This window comes from Lates calcarifer, linkage group LG17, assembly GCF_001640805.2.
Source record: "Lates calcarifer isolate ASB-BC8 linkage group LG17, TLL_Latcal_v3, whole genome shotgun sequence".
Classification (NCBI taxonomy): Eukaryota; Metazoa; Chordata; class Actinopteri; family Centropomidae; genus Lates; species Lates calcarifer.
Window position 1 is genome coordinate 5,888,437 of NC_066849.1, and position 18,162 is coordinate 5,906,598.

Consider the following 18,162-nt stretch of genomic DNA (forward strand, 5'->3'; position numbering starts at 1 on the left):
CTGGGCAGGCGCCTGGGCCCTGTACCACCTCCCTGGGGTCCACTAACACTGGTCTTTGTTCCCTGATCTGGGACCCTGGAGGGATGAGTCTACAACACGAACAGCTTCGTCCGTCTCATCTCTCTTCACAGGGTTATGATTAAAGGAGACCCCCCCCCGACCCCCCAGCACCATGTTACCACATCAAATAGAGGATCACACGACAGGGTTCACATCACATATCTCCAACAAAGGCACACATATAAGTGGCCTCAAATGTCATGATTTGTGTGTCTCTGCTGCTTTTATCAGTAGTAATTAGCACTTTTTTTTTAGAAGTGCTAAAGACACATAAAATCCAGATACACACACTCCACTGATGGAAGACACTCCATACAGCCTATCAGCACCTTATTAAAGGAAAAGACATACATGTCTTGGTCACCTCTCGACCTCTGCATTGACAGGAGGAGGGGCAGGAATTCCCAAAATGCCAGAAGAACAGCTGTTCTGTCCATCCAGAGCCCTGACCTGAGGACATCCAGCTATCTTGGAGAGCTGCATAAAAATTCCTGTCGTCCTGCTGTAAAGCCATTACTTGATTTTACACACTCCACTCAAACAGCAGGCTGACTCCTGTTCCGGAAAGCCATCCATCAGCCAAAATATTCAGACAACACTTCATACTCAAGGATTTACACCTGACAGAGTGGGTGTGGGATCACGGACTGAGACTGAGAAAGTGAATGAATGAATGGCAAGTACAGGAACAGGAGGTGAATGAGCATGAGTCAGGCCGGGTCAGACAGGAAAAATTATACGCTGTGTCAATACCGAGACGGATCACACTGAGCAATTCATCAGTAGCAGTGACAGGTGGAGCAGTGCAGAGCCTTGTCACTCTGTTTCTGCTTCTCTGCGTTGTTTTCACACCAATCTCCCCCCGAACAATAGACTCCTCGTGGTAGTTCCTCTGTCTTATTGCTGGACGAAGCGAAACAAAGAATACTTGACTGGTTCTGTCTTGCAGCCAGACACCGGTGTGTTAAATGATAGGAAACAGATCGCGACATGAGGAGCTGTCTGTGGCACGAGCAGGGAGACCTCATCCACTGGTGTGTCAGCGCCCAAGGCGGAGAGTCATCTGCCACGCTTCAGACACCCCAGCTATCTGTGCATCAAACACATGACCCAGACAACACATCCTGTCAGACTTGAGTTTGTTATGTGACACAGGCCAAATTCTTCGGTACGAAACTGACAGACAGTAAAAGTTTGATTGTTTGAGCAAACCAATATGTCTGTGTGGTTTTGAAATCCATTTTTCCAGATTATAACCAGGCAGAGAAAAGGGAAAACAACTCGTTTGGGTGACTGCCACGTCTGCTGTGGATTTGCTTGGGAAACTCAGGTTTCTTTTGTTGGTTAAACCTCACTACTTTCTTTTAAGTCACTCACTGAATTAATCAAAATGGCTCACTGTGGACTTTGCAGCCATATGCTCTGAGTTTGATGTGGCCTGCACAATACAAATCCCCTTCAATATAGGAAAATCATTTGGACATTTTTTGAGCGCCGTTAAAATTAAACACATACAGGAAAGAGCTTAATGTAACACATGACATCATTAAACTAATGACTATGGTTTTTGTGAAGGGGGATGTTAAGGCTGTTTGAGGTACTGTGTGTTTTGTAAGTGTATGTAAGTATAACTATAGTGAACTGAGGCCAGCAAACAACAGGGGATATGTTTTCCACAGGGTGGTCTGAATCCGTCCAGATCTCAAGAAAAAAAAAAAAGATGGCATTTCCATGCAGCAACATATGTGGACATATGTGGATTTATCAGTGATTTTACAAGTTTTTTTTCTTTATCAAATGTCCTCAGTACTTTTCCACTCTGGTTATGGCACAAAGGTCTACCACACTCTTCTTGCTGAATTTAAAACATAGACCATCTGCTCAGTAGGAGTAAAGGAATGGAAATGTAAATTTGTTTGGGCACAATTTGACAAAACACAGAGCAAGATTCATCAGCTCCTCTGAGGGTTGACTGAGCATAAACTAGGAAGCACAAACCATTCCCAACAAGCACAACAATAAAAACCCCTTATTAATCAACCTTAATGATCTACCATTATGCATAATTACTGAGTAAACTCATTTAAAGACAGACAGTAATGTTTATTTAATCCCCTCTCTATTTCTTTGGAATGTGCTGAACATGGTGCTATAGGCCTAAACAGCGTGGAGTGTTTTCTCCAGTGAGGGAGCGGAGACTTGTTGAGTCACACACAGTCCAGGAGGCACAGAAGGAATTCCACCATCAATAGGCTCATTTGGAGGGGGAAGCTGGGTGTGTTAGAAAAGCAGTCACTCAATGTTCTGAGAGAGCTGAGTGAAGGTAGAAATTTCTTGGCAGAATGTAGCTTTACCACCCATTTCCTCTTAACACAATACCATTATAAAACACAACTATTCAGAACATGCATACAAAATAGCTGAAAGTAAATAGGCTTCATGAGTACCACCTCTTCATTCTACGGCAGCCAGCCAGGATGGTGACTAAACATCCCACCATCACCATCAACCAGCCTGTCAACAGCTCTCTGAATAAAGCATAGCATGTGAGAGAGCAATTATACATTATATATCTCACTCAAGACAATTGAGGCCAGATGACGCCTCAGATATCAACGGGAGGATGATCTTGGTTTAATGGTGCTCCCTACATTAACCTATTTACAGAAGAAGAGAGCATTCCACGGGACAGGCCAAACCAGAGCCTGTTGCCCTGGCCTCCGTAGTGCGTGCTGAGGGCCATACTCTCCTCATCTGACCCTGTTGTTATTTGCTGCTGTTGATGGAAAATTTTATGAAGCGAGGCTCAGTTTCACCACAAACCCAAACGAGTTGAGGCCAGAGCGCAGAGGGAAGAGAAAAAGAAAGAAGGAGGGTTCAATCACAAGAATGACCTTGACAGGATGTAGGAGTGACAAGCTTACAAAACCACACCCACAGGTCAATCGACAATCACTAGGAGATACGAGGCATGGGAAGACCAGATGTAAACTTCCACAGATATGTTTGTACTTGGTTTTACTCCCAGGTTCGCTTTCAGAGTTCGGTCTCAAGCCTATGGACCACAGAAGTCAACCAAAGTGCAACTGGACAAGAAAAGCAGCATCGAGGCTGTCTTTATCCCTAATTACAAACTACAATAGAGGTCAGCTGAAACTGCCCAAGCTCTATAGCAAGCAATGTTGGTTTTATTATCCACAGCAGAAATATCTCCTAATTCATGCAAACGCAAGATGGAAAGCAGATTGGGTTTCCTCTTTCCCACGGATGATGACTGAAACCAACAACGAATGCAGCTCTCAGTGAAAGGTCTAAAAGCAGTAAAGCTGCAAACCTCACTAAAGCTGCAAAATATTTATTCCCACCGCAGCCCTCCTTATTACTGTAATTTTCCATAATACCACATAATGCTTAATTTACCTGCCCTGCAGGTATGCAGTGCTACCAATATTGCTACCATTCAATGCATCATTTACTTGCCCAACAAAATATTCCCATAATTAAACCGGGAGCAGCTTAATGTGCCAAAAATGACTGCAGATCCACTCACACAAACACATTAGCTCAGAGAAAAATGAATTTTATATGATAACACTGAAACTGAACTTGAAACTGTATTTAATCAATATATTTAGCCATGCTAGCAACACCATCTGCCTCAGCTGTACTTATGGTACAGAGTTACAAACATTAGCATGCTAACATGAAAACTAAGATGGCCAATGTGGTAAACACAAAACCTGCTAGGTTAGCATTTAGCTCAAAGCAGTGCTGCACCTAAATATAGCATCACAGAGATGCTGAAATGGCTGTAGACTCGAGTTAAAGGCTCAAAGTCACTGTTTAGATTATATGAAGTGTGAAGGAGGTTGCTGTTTTCCTCAGTTCTACAGAGCATTTTAGCCTCTTTCAGATTAGTTTTGAATTCTCACTGCCCTTAGCAGCATCTTTTCCAGGAATGGCAGGCAGCTGTTTTAAGTGAATTTGTTGTGATAAATCCACTGTACTCCAGCTGCCCAGCACCAAAAAGCAGACAGTCATCATAGTGGCACATCTAGCAAGCTTTTCTCATGAGTTGGTGAAGACCAAATCAGGGCAGAGAAAAATGAGAAATGTAGTTGGACTCATATTCATCAACACTCTGATAATGTTCTGAATGTGTAATTTTATATGTGTTTGCTAACTTGTCAGCCATACTAACTGCAGAAGGCCATGACATGTCAAATGTTTATGTAACATTCAAATCATTGTGGGAAAAATGTAAGCAATTGGTCTGATATTTGTCTTGCTCAACAAACATAGCAGTTTGTTCCAGACTGTAGATGAATCATTTCAATCATCATTTAATACTGATACCATTATAACGATGGGAAAGAGTTTTGCATGTTAGACTTCCGGAGGCTAAATGATTTTAAATGATACAGTCAGAATATTACTTGATGGTCTAAATAAAGCTACAGTAGATGCACAAATCTTCTACTAAAAGGCCATTTGTTTGAGTATTATCATCTGGACTGAAAAAGAAATATTAGGACCCCACATTTGAGATTGACCTTAGTTTAAGTGATCTGCTACGTGCCTAAAGTGCATGCAAACACAAATGCCTTGATTAAAGATGACACATGCAGGAACTTTAAGATGATGGAGCCTTGTTAATCGGGGCACAGGATCACGGGTCAGAGATCACTGGAATATTCTGGACAGCAGACAGCTGCAGATGACAGTCAGAGCTTTGACCGGAAGCAATGAGGGATATTTTTCTCTGAGGAATTTTAACCAAGGGGGAGGGTGGACTAGATTGGCAAAGTCTCCCTCATGTTCATCTCAGTGTCTGTGTGCCAGGCAGCCAAATTGTTTAGACTGAATCACCATGGGTGTTAATGTAAAATGTGAAATTCATACTGTGGTTAGCGAGAATTTATCAGCAGTTGTACCATATAACTTATATACTAATACTGTATGTACAGATCTTGCAGTTTAAAACAACAAACTTACTGTAACTGTATCTGTCAGTGCAGGAATGAATTGTTGAAGTGAATGAAGTGTGTGTGTGTGTGTGTGTGTGTGTGTGTGTGTGTGTGTGTGTGTGTGTGTTTTGAGAGAGAGAGTCAACCAAAATAGTGACAGACATACAGCAGCTGAGCTAAGCTACAAATTCACACACCTTGGCACTCATGGGGATGCCCCCCCACCCCGCCCCACACACACACACACACACACACACACACACACACATATTTAGCTTAATTACAGTTTCAGTCAGTCAGTTTCATCAGGAGAAAAATCAATAGATTTAAAGAAGGGAGCTTTTTCTGTTTGTTCATAGAGAACAATATAACCTGTTCATAGGTTCGTTCATTCATTCAAACACAAATTACACACAGTTACACTGTTTCAGCAAGCAACATTACATGTTTCCACAGCAAATATAAAAGTTAGCAGTGTTTTTGTAAAAGACCTAAATCCTCTACCAGGTTCAATCCAGTGAGATGTAAACCACATGACTGTACTCTCACTCAGGGTGAGTGTCTCCCCAGAGTCTAATAATCTCCCTTGTAACAGTAATGTATGGCTAGACAGTGAAGATCAAATAAAAGAGATTTACAGCGTAAGTTTGAGTATACTTTCAGTATACCAGCAAATGACATCACTTGTTCAATCTGTGACTTACCTGAGCTGTCGTTGCTGGTGCCAGTTAGTTAAACCAAAGTCACTACTGAGTTCCTTGATCTTAGGATGACTGAGCCTCTCCTCCTGACAGCATGACACACACTGAGCCACTGACACTCTCACACCAGGACAGCCACTCTGAGTCACCCAGTCAGACATACACACAATGCTTAGACTGAGCCCAGGGTTGAGAGGGAGGGAGCAGCCCAGAGCTGCCAAATTCCACACAAGACAGAAGAGCAGAAAAAATACATTTAAGATGCATTTAAGACACAAAAACTGTTTCACAGCTGCCCACACTGAATTCATTCATATAATTCCAGTGGTTGGTTGAATTGTCTCCATGTTTTTTCCCTTCCTTACTACAAGGAAAAATACTACCCATACAAGTCAAACTCATTGTAAGTCTGAACACCTCAAAGCTGGACCCAGGTAAACTTCCTCTAATGTGATACATTCTGCGGGCTTCATGTATTTTCTTGCTGTTTTTGTTCTGGAATCTGTCACCCAAACAACAAAACATGTTTGTTTTTTTTGTTTTTTTTTGTTTTTTTTTTTGCGCTCCTATACAAGCCCAGTCCACAGTCTGCTGACCATCAAAAGAACCACAGCAAACCCTGGGCTCCAGCCAAATGACCCTGTCTCTATGGAAACCTCTGGGGCTCTGATGTGTGACTCCAGGAACATGGATAGCACGAAAATAAAAGATGACAGACAGTGCTACAGTACGTACTACTGTGTGGCACAAAAACAGAGGGCAGTAAAATATACTGGCCCTTACTTAATAAATCCCACATGCCAGAACTAAGTAGGCCACTTAAAAAGCCCAGTTAGGTCTGAACAAAAATAGCTTGCATAAGTCAGGATCTAAATAGACCACTTTGAGCTGGCAGCACCTGGCAAGAACAAGACAGATGGCTGTGGCTACTGTGTCTGGCCATGCTTTGTACACACACCCACACAAAATGTGACAATATAACAATCCCAAACACTCTTAACTTCAAATTCACCAAGGTCAGCAGATAAAAACCTGCTATTTGTGGTTTGTTTAGGGGCCTGGTGTTGATGCCTGATGTACAGTCCAGAGCTGAATCAGAGGGTGTGGTGTCTTTTACTCTCTGCAGGGGTTCCAGTGTAGACTTTTATACAGGCAGAACCAGTGATATTTTGGTCACACTGTCAATGAAGATCCTGAGAGCCTACCACTGGGACGTGGCAGGTGGGATTATTTGTGGTGCTTGTTACTAGGAAGGCCTACTCTCTCTCTCTCTCTCTCTCTCTGTGTGTGTGTGTGAGAGAGAGAGAGAGAGATTGCATGACATAAAAATCTATGATGAGAAGAACACACTCATAACTACGTCCTGTCCCAGTGGCACCCGCTGTAATCATATGGTTCTTTTATTCAAATTCTTCAGGTTTGTGAAAGAGCTCTCTTCCATTTGTAGTGATAACAACATGAAAAGCACCGTACTTCCCCTAAGTGACTATAAAACACGGGTTAATAAGAGGAAGGGCTTTTACAGTCACTGGATGTTCCTGGTAATTACTGACTGACTGACAGTGGCCATCTCAGACTCACTGCTATGTCTGACTGGTGTCCTCCTCCAGAGAGAAAAGAGAATTACACAAAGCAAAAACAGAAAGTGCTGATGGAAGCAGCTCTTTAACATATGAGTCAACAAGATTAAAGAGATTTCTCCCTCAGAGCAACATGCTGGGTTTATTAACATGCAAACATACACAGGTGCAGATGGATGCATTAAAACATCCACACACATACTCACACACAAATAAAATATAATTCCTCTGTCCCACCACAAACAACCATGTGTACTCAATCAGACACCCACTTCCACATAATATTTCGCTGTCCTTTAAAGAAAGGTCTCTCAAGGGTCAGTTGAAATCACAAAAAATGGGGGCATGTTGTCATGGCAACTTCTGTTTTCGCTCCAAGGAGACCAAATGACACTAACAAAAACAGAAACTAGCTATGTCCTCTCATGATGTCATGCTGGGAGGACGATACATCCTCGGAACTGTCAAATAAATCCAGCGAGAAAACCAACAAAAGCAACATCCAGAAGAGCCTGAGATTAAACATATCAGTCATATGAAACAAATGAGCCCACATATTTAAACAGCAACATGCCTCAAGTAAAAGGAAGTGGACTGCTGGATAAAACGATCAGCAGTCTTATTGGCCAACTGTTGCTGAGTTATAATTATTGTTTTTTTATTTTCATGAAAGGGTCATTGGCTTTAATTAAATCAAACTCTTTCCTCCAACATCCAAGCTGCAGTAGGCTTTAACATTACATTACAGTACATTGTCACACCTAGGCTATGGGAGTGCTTACGTCAGATCCTACGCAACAAATTTCATCAATGTACAAATTTGTAAGTTCTTCCATAACCATACTCATCGATCTTCCTGCCACTGAGTAATTACAGCTGGAGACAAACCACAGAACAGTCTGTGTCTGTTCTAGGTATGTATCATAACTTCCTGGGAGCAACAATTAGATGGAGTTAATGCAATAGCTGAACCACACAGAGCAGATTTGTGGTCACATGTATGGTTATAGTTTGAGTCATCTACAACACATATCTTTTAAATGGTGACAATTAATTTAACAGTATTTACTTTTTCTTTGTTAATTTACTTTTCTTTGTCCTGTAGTAGTTGGCATCGTGTTAATTGCACGGGCCAGGTGCAATTTCTGACTCAAGAAAGGAGGAAGCAGCATACTTCTGGTTTAAAAAAATGTGCATGATCCACCAGCCACCCACGACCTTGCCACAAACATGCAAACACACAAACATACGAAAACATCTGCTTCCATTACAGCCAGACCACCTCTCCTGGTGTGTGGGTGGATAATTCACCTCAACATCAGAATCCTTGAACATTTTCAGTTCTGAAGCCAAATCTGAACCAGAGTGAGACAGTCTTAAAGGGCAAATAGAGTGAGCAACACACTGATAGGATGCTTCACAAACTGGATGCACATTAGTCAGCACTGAACTCAAAGAGAGAAGCAGTAACACCCTGCAATATTGCTTTGTTGAAGACTGAAAAAGACAAGTAATGATGGTAAAACTACTGCCAACAAACTTCTACTACAGGAGATGAATGGGAGATGAATGGCAATCGAGGCAACAGGCTGAAGTTGCTGTCAGGGATTGAACTCTGCAACCTCTCCTCCTCACTCTGAATTTATGGACTTAGATCTGAGCTCTGATCAGACACACATGCGCTAGACATGGAGCATCTTCCTCTCCTCCTCCTCCTTCCCTCATATGAAACCAAATCCCGCAAAGCAGACCCCCCATGCCAAATTGTCTCTCTCCATGACATCAGGAACCTCTGCACTGAAGCAAAGGGAAGGAAAAGCAGGGATATTTTATTCAACTGATATGCAAAAGACAAATATGGAGGGACTGAGGAACAAAGATGCATATCTTGAGTCTCAAAGTAAGACAGTTTAACATTCACACAGCTGTTATCCTGTCACATGTACATGGGAAGGAAGACTTGAGCTTGTTTTTATGAGTCCCATTTGACCCCTCATCTGCTCGTAAAACAAGTATCCCTGCACAGATTTTCACAAAGCCAAGTGCACAATACACGTACACACAATCTGCAGTTTTGAGCACCAAGAGAGTCTGCAGTTATTTCTATCCAGACGAAAACACTCAAGACACACAAACACATACAACAACACACACTAAATTCCACCACTTCAATATTGTCAGAGATACATAATTGAATCGGGCTCAACTTCAAACGCAGCTTTTTGGCAGCCACACAGGAATCCAATGTCCAGGAAAAATAACAGCCTGAAATATCTCATCAAAAGGCAGATTACTGTAAGCTGAATCTAATGGCCATGCCTTATCAAGCATGATGAATAGCAGAACGTCATTTAACAGGTGAACAGAGGAATGTAACCCGCTGCTTACTGTTCACAGCCCAGCTGTGGAACAGACCCCAAGGCCCGGATGACTTTAAACTACAAACCTTAACTGAGTCCTTTAACACCTTGCTCACTCCAGAAAGTGTCTGGCCAGTTTTCCATACACTGCACTTGAAATAGTGTGGGTTTTTTTGCCTGTATTTTGTGTGAAACTGGAGTAACTTGATCTGCTGTGACCTGATTGATAGTAGTTTGTCGGAGCATTCATGTTCGACTGACCAGGACAGGCCTGATGGAGTAAGTTAATGGTCATGGTAAGTGTGTGCATGTTTACCGATGAGGTCAAACAGACCTGCTGACAGTCAGTGCGGAGGAGAGGCTGAAGCACAGGGTAAAGATTTATGGAGTGTCCTCTGCCCATCCTCCTGTTGAACTTGTCTTAGATTACCATCCTCCTGCCGTGCATGACTGCCGCCTTTGTCCGCAACAGACATGCTTCATATTAAATCTGGTATTCCACTTCTTCAACTGTCACTGATCCACTTATATAACTCCCTACAAATCTCATTTCCCTCTACTCTTACTCCCTTTCATATTTAACTCCTTCTGGCCTGACTGCTTAGTTTTGTAGCAAATAATTGACTCTATCTAGGTCGACCATATCCTACAGGCAAATATTTCTTCTGCTATTGCATCAGCTATCTAGTGTAGTATATCCAAATTACATTGTGTTAAATTATGTTGAGCAACAAAACAAGACGTGAGAAATCCCTTGTCACAGAGTACAAGACTCACCCTCTAAGCACTAAACGTGATTTCAACATGGTGCTGTCAATAAGCCCAGAATCCTCTTGGCTGTGTGCATGGTTCAGGCACAAAGTTAACATTATTAAAGGTTTATTCTCTGGATTAACAGATGCAAATATAGTCCATTTGTTCTTAAATTCATGCAGTATGTACAAGGTTATAGTGTAACCTTAAAAATATGTTGCCAGAGATACCCTGTATACGGAAATGTGTAACTGGATAAGAAGATCAGCATGAATTTTGGGACTGTATGTGTTAAGGGGTCAAGGTCAGGAGTCTCTTAGACTCCAAAGGTGGAAGAGGAGCAGGAAAAGTCTCACCTCACTGGGAGAAACTTCACACTCTGTCTCCAGGCCAGTGGAAGGCCAGGGGCCACCGCTGAGGATTAGACAGGACAGCTCCATTCGTCACAACTGCCATTAACATGCCACTGAGGAATACCACTGACATGTGTCCATCTGAATGTTTTACTGCTTATGCCTCAATGTGTATAATCTGCAGTGGGCCTGATTCAACAGTGATACACGAAAGTTGCTTTTGCTATATATGGTTACATCACAAAATTCTTCAGCAGCCTGCAGTGAACAAGCTCAGATGCACATACGCCTTAAACACGTCTTTGTACACGTGTAACACACAGTCTGTTATCAGCATGGTGAGAACTAAATAATACGTCAAACTGACTGCCTCACATCAACTTGCAAAATCTCCATACAGTATCAGTAGTTAAAGTTCCTCCTTCTGAAATGTTTTCATGTTTCAGGAATGTGAAGTTTTTGTCAAATAGTCCCCATATAGTATTAATTTTAAGTATGAGTGCACCCCCACAATCACTCCAGGCTCTCTCGTTATTTGAAGTCTAAATATGAAATGACATCATGCTTGCAAAATTTAGGGAAAAAAAAGCAGGTATAAAAATACCAGTGCTCTTTCCTTTCCCCTCCTCCTGCAGAGATCAAATGAGCCCATGAGGGAGAATTTAAAATTATGGCCTTCCTGAAACAGGCCAAACAGTCAGCATTACAGTCAGGCTACGTCATGAGTCAGCAGTGGGTCACCTGCTATGACCTCATACCAAGTCTGTTTCACACAGTGTAGGAGGAAGAGCTACTGTAACTATTAGCTTGTATAGTGACTACTTTTGCAACAACAGGCTGGTATGCTAAACCCTGCATTTTTCCCTTATCTGTGTGTGAAAATGTAGGAAGTCAATGTAGGGCCAAAAAGTCTGCAAGAAAGAAGGAAAAAAACTAATTGAAACCAAAACCAAAACTACTGCCTAACTAGAAATGCTTTGTTTAACCAAAAAAACATTATCAATCATATAGTGACACAGCAGTTGGACCAGAAATAAAGAAGACTAGATAACTCATTTGATTCTCTGCCATCTTCATGTTTGTCTGTCTACTAAACTGGCTAAATGTTGAGACAGGAACAGCATCTGTCAAAAAAAAAAACAAACAAAAAAAACACTGGAACTGCAATTATGAGGCATAATATAGTAAGTGGTATAAGGTATATGTATAAGATACATGTACAAACTGTTTTAACTCCAATAAGTTCTTGCAACTTGCTTCCTCTTAACTTTTTTGGTTTAAAGCTGATTTTTTTCTATGAAGCAATAGCAAAACTTACAAATAACTAAGAAACCAAAATAGTAAAACTGATTTGGTAGCATTTTAGGTGTTGCAGGACTCATCCTCCTTTGGCCAAATACAACAAAGATGTAGAAAAGAAGACATATAACAGGGTATTTTTTGAAAGCAAGTTGTTTTTTTGTTTTTTTGTTTTTTTAAAAGGCTGTTACACAAGCTGTTTCTTGTTGCCTCAGATTAGAGTGATTTGGGCCTTTTGGCTGTGGAGCAATTAATTATTCCACAGTCTGACCAAGAGGTAGTTGGTGGTTTCTAGGACTGAGCCATGTCTGTCCCTGTAAAGAAAGATACAGTATTTGAATCTGATAAAAGCATTTACTCAGGGGAAGAAAACTGGACAATTTAGGAGACAATTTGCTAAATAAATACTTGGATTGCATGTCTATGTGTTTGTCCTTTTATGTCTATGTGTGTGCTAATATCTATGATCCTGTTTGTTCGTGTTAGCCCAAACTGTGCAGTATGTTTAAATTTAAACTTTATTTGACAACAAATTCCATCATCAACCTACGGAAGGGCATCTCCCCATGATGTTGGAGACGCCTTGTGTAGAATTCTTCAGCAGCCTCTCATCTTCCAAAAGTTTCCCCTGTGGTTTTGTGCATTCAGTCGAAACCAAGAAGCCGTGGCTGCTCCCTAGCGTAACTGCCCATCTCTCGTCATTCAGCTCCAAGTCAAGAATTGAAATGCCTTGTTTGCACAGCAGGCAGCTACGATAATGACATGGAAGAGCATCAGACAAAATGCCTAAAATAGCTCACTGAGCACGCCACAATTGGAGATGGATTTTCTCTGTCTGCTTTGCAATGCATTGAAATGGTGAGAAATCAGTCATCAGACACCCGCATCGTGTTTGGTGTTCTGCACAACCAGACCTCACACCATCAATTTTGCTTAGAAATGTTCTCTTTAGCAACACACACACACACACACACACCACACACACACACACACACACACAAGGGTCTCACACTGACATACATTTCCTATTCCCTCATGCCAACAGCTAATCTTAACCCAAAACTAGCCCCTTGAAGAAGTAAAGAAAGGCCAAAATGACCTCAGATTGAAAAAATGCACAAACACACACGCATCCCAACACCAGAGATGCATCATTATAAACAGAGCATTGCATAAAACACTGTGTGTGAGGAACATGAGGACATACTGAAGAATACCAGCCGCTCAGTACCATACAACTCTCCGGCTGAAACAAATTGTGGCCGACCACAGAAGGCCGCACCCAGCACCCAACCACAAGGAATGTCTCTTTCACTGGCCGTGCAAAATGCTGGCATCAGCTCAGCAGCAACTCATTAGCCTGAGAGAAGAAGGTGAGGAGGTGCATCACCTGCTTGGACTGGCAACTGCATCAAAGGCGCTGCCCATGGGAAATGAACACTAAATGGAAATCAGGCATTTGAACTCAACCTTTGTAAAAAGAAAAAAGAGAAAAAAAAATATGCACGCACACACATCTGCATGCTTGTACACACACATACAAATAACAGCATGCAAACTCTCAAGAGCAGGTTGTGAGAAAAAAGAATGAGAAAAAAAAAGGTGAACGGAAGCCATTAACTTTCCTGTGGAGCACATAAAACACACACATATGTGTGTGTGATAGCAGGTCTAACCACCTGACATTGCAGAAAAAATGAAACACTGCCTACAGTCAGTCACATCTGACACACTGTGTAAATTTGCAAACAGCTCTGCATGTAAGAATTTTGTATGAAGATATCAACAGAATGTTCATTTTACTTTAGAGAGACTGTATATTCAACACATACAACTAGAAACTGCAGCAGTGAAAACATTGGATTTCTCCTCCAACTCAATCTCAGTCCATCAAAGACTATCTTTGCAACTGTACTTACTTAGTATATCACCATGCTTTTTCACATTGCAAAGAAGCTGCCTTCCTACTAAGGCACATTTTTATTTTGAATAATAAATAATTTGCTGCCATCTGGTGTTCACAATCAGTAACCAACACAGGAAGTAGCAGCACTTCTGTTAAACAGCTCACTAACAATAGTGAGTGAGTGTTATGTCAGTGAAAGAGCTGCCAGTGCAGCCAAACACTGAGACACTTGTGAACTATACATAGATTATGAGATTATGAGATCAATCTCTACTTTTCCATTTCACTCCTCTCAGCTTCCCATTCATTTTCTCCTGTTATAGAGTGTCAGTATGGCTACAGTGCCTGGGTTCCCCTGTTTCTCCCAATGGTAAACCATGCTACACACTAACTTCATATTCCCCAAGAAGGTGTGGGGAGATGTGGAGCCTGGTGACTGAAAACGTCTTGTCATTGCATTGCAAGCATTCCTGTGCATGGCTCCTGTTGGCCTGAGGACTATTTATACAGCCACAGAAGAGGCCCCTCATAACCTACTGGGGAGATACACGTCCTGGGACACTGATTTTATGTCTTCTGATTACACAGACGCCTAAAAATGCATTGCCTGCTCATGCTGGGCAAGATCACGAGGTTTCAAAAGATACCAAACAAGTAAGGTCTAAGTATAGTCAAATGTGTATAAATTGATGCACAAGAAATCCAAGCTTGTCAATTCTATGTCATAGTGCAGCCATTAATGGTATATTGGTCTGTAACAATATATAATGATTCAATGCACTGTTGGAACAGGTAGATACATGGTATATACTGTATGTGCTGTAAGTTAATAGAGAAAAAATCTGCGCATATTAAACAGAAATTTAAAGGAGCTATTCTCAGTATTGGGGTTTATATTAAAAAGTGAAACTGAAATTCAGTCAGAAAGAGGAGGAGCACACCCATTGCAGAAAGGCCATCCTTATAGACTGAAACTTTAATTAGTTCAGGTATTTTTCTATAGTAAACAGCAAGCATGTTGACTGAGCTGTGAGGGTGACATACAGTATCTAGAAACAAGAGAGGAGTGTATTTTTAGTTTGCTGAGGGGCTGGTGCAAATAACCAGGGGCATGTGGTGCAGTCCTCTCAAGAGGAATAACAGTTCATCCAGGCATAAGTAAGACAACTGGCACAGGTACCAATGGACAAATGTGCTTACACAGAGTGGAAGTCCCCCAACCCAAAAACCAGGTGTTCTGCTTGTCAATACATGGGTAACTCTCAATTCCAGGACGCCGCCCACCTCACTCACCCTATCTCTAACAGCCAGGTCAGTGAGGCTGCATCCTGACACTGGGTCTGGTCAGCATCACTGACACTGTGATATAAAGGTTCATATTGGTCAGTAAACCTGGAAATCAGTTTTCTTCAAGGGTTGTTTCACACAAAGACATTTTTTACACTTGCAATCTAAGGGACAGATATCTCAAAATCATGACCAATAAGACCAAATCTATCTGCATGGTGAGATACCACAGCAAGCTTTTGTAAGCTGGGTGAACTGACCTTTGTTCAGGCTTTGAGTGTAACTTGGTGCATGTCAGGACAAACGTCTTTATAATGGTCAACTGAGATGTCTATTTAAGTCAGTATCAGAAAGAAAGATGTTAGGACTACATAACACATCAGACAAATTAGAGCAAATTGCAAGGCGAGACAGCAAGTTTACCTTGAGACAATAACTACTGTACATTAAACAGCGATGCTCAGCTTTCACCCAACCAGCAAAGTTATAAACGCTCTCAAACCTATGAAAATCTACAGGGATAATAGAGACGTTTTCGTTTCAATATAAAGTATGCAACATGTAGTTACTCTCTGCAAAAAAACTGTTACAATATCAAACAGCAGATAGCTGTCAAATCTCACCTCCACATTAAAGTCATATTAATCAGACTCACCTGACGAGCGGCAGGGGGTTTCCTCTGACTCGACATTCCAGACGGATGGGGCTTCCCTCTGCCACCTCCTGACTCTTCAGCTTCTGGAGGAATTGAGGAGGAGACAGAGGTCCAGTTGTGGTCGGTGCTCCAGAGTGTTGATACCGTGCAGAAGCTGCCAGCCCCACCAGGCCTCCAGGCTGAGGGGCCGTGTCTGTCTGGCTATACTGAGTCTGCTCTGGCTGGCTGGGAGGCAGAGAGGGGGCAGAGGCAGAGCCCTGAGGGACTGGCCGCTGGCTCCTGGGAGACAGATAGCCACTATCAGGAGAGGACGAGTCCTCCTCCACCTGCTGCTCCAGATGAGTAGAACCTTTGAAAATAGAGGACAGCTCCTCGATGAACGTGGCAGCTCGGCTACAGAACTCCGTGGCTGAAGCAGCCCGATCATTCAGCTCCAGGTCTGCATGAACCAGCCTGGGTTTATCCTGCTTATAAACGGGCTGCATGGGTTTGTGACGGACAGCCTTCTCAGCAGAGGACGGGGCCTCACCGGACACCTGTACAGGTTTGCTGAGGGCAGCGTTCTGGCTGGGAGAGGCTTTAACTGCTGCGTTATCATCTGGGCAGGGGGCTTTGGTCTGGCGGTACAGGTTTTGGCTTGTGGTGAGGCTTTCAGTTGTCTGGGTGTTCACAGGGTGGGAGGGATTGGGGATTGATTGGAGAACCTGCTCCTGGGGTGTAGGATTAGAGGGGCCTGGATCTTCAGATTCACCAAAGGCCTCCCGGGCCAGGTCCAGGCTACGATTAATCTCTTCTGCATTTAAGAAGGCAGTGAGATCTGCAAAGTCCCCGTCTCCAGAATCCAGCTCTGTCACAGAGTCCAGGTAGAGTTCCCCGTCAGAGGACGCCTCAGAAAACACACCTCCATCGCCCTCCAGAGTCCTGCCTGCTGCTGAGTCTTTTAGCAGCAGAGAGATGGGGAGTGGCTGATTCCAACTCCCGTCCTGCATCCTGAAACACACATCAACTCACTTTAACAGCAAATTACACACATTTACACTGTAGACATGACAGTGTATGACACCCAAAAGTAAAAAGGGGAAATGACAAACAGACAGGAGAGAAATCAAGCTTAAAACTACAGACTTCACAACACTGGATCATTCTCATACTCGCAGCCATAGCTGGCAGGATGACTCAGGCCAATGCTGTCTGGACACAGTTGGTGGGTATTAGCAAAGGCCTTTACTGAGGTCATAGTGAACATGACTGGCATTTCTTAGTCCCTCTGTTTCTATCAGGACATTTTATCCTATCATTCTGTTCTTTTGTTGTACTTTTCATTTAGGGCTGAAAATACTGATTATACTCATCTCAGATTAATCCAGTGTTTGGTTTTTGGGCTGATCACCTTATAAATGTATCTATAAATTGGCAAAAATATCAACACAATGGTCCAAAGTTCTTGTTTTGTCAGAGTAATATTCATAAAATCCACTTATCATTCTGTTTACAATGATATAAAGAAGAGGAAAACTGTAACCTGTACAGGTTTGATATGTTTTCTTCATAAATGAAAAGATTAATCAATTATCAAAACAGTCACCAATTTATTTTCTGTTAATCAACTGATCCTTTTCAGCATGCATGGAAATATTGCTGTGTAACAGAGGAGGGCCATAATTGTCAGTGAAGTGATGTTACTGCATAATACTATTGACACCATACAGATTACATATGATTAGAGGGTTTTAAAAAATATATATAAATTCTGTTTTGTTAACAAAGAAGCAGAGGCTTGTAAATGATATTAACCACTAAAATAATGATAACAGAGCACACACACATTTATGTGACCTGATGCATTCTGACATGTGAGTTTACATGTAACATAAGAATCTCACATTTTCTCTCAGATGTAAAATCACGTGCATGTTTAGTTTAAGAAGAGCATGTTTCTGATCTCTTGAGACTCTAGCTGCATAATACGTTGTGAAACTGTTGGTGCAGATACATGTAGTCTATAACACAGTGAGACACTCAGTGCCTTATGGCGTCCTGAAGACCAGCTGTTGTTATTTTTAATCTCCTGGGCTATGTTTCACAGCAGCAGCAGCAGCGCAACCCCACCCACCCTGAACACAGGAGAGAGGTCCTTCAAACTCAGTTGCTACCTTCAAACACACACAGGTATAACTGGACATGCACAAACATAAACCAAGAGTCACTGGGTCAAAGAATTCAAAGGAATAAACCAAGGCA

The 18,162-nt window shown here is 42.1% G+C and overlaps 1 protein-coding gene across 4 annotated transcripts in view; it reads right to left on the minus strand.

The window, feature by feature from the left end:
* palld (palladin, cytoskeletal associated protein) overlaps positions 1–18,162 on the minus strand; it is a 51,753-nt gene that overhangs the window by 32,949 nt on the left and 642 nt on the right. For all 4 annotated transcript variants that reach the window (XM_018669915.2, XM_051076968.1, XM_051076967.1 and 1 more), the window contains exon 2: positions 15,922–16,911. In XM_018669915.2, coding sequence (XP_018525431.1) covers positions 15,922–16,910 — 989 coding nt within the window. In that variant the 5' untranslated portion in view covers position 16,911. The remainder of the gene's footprint in view (positions 1–15,921; positions 16,912–18,162) is intronic.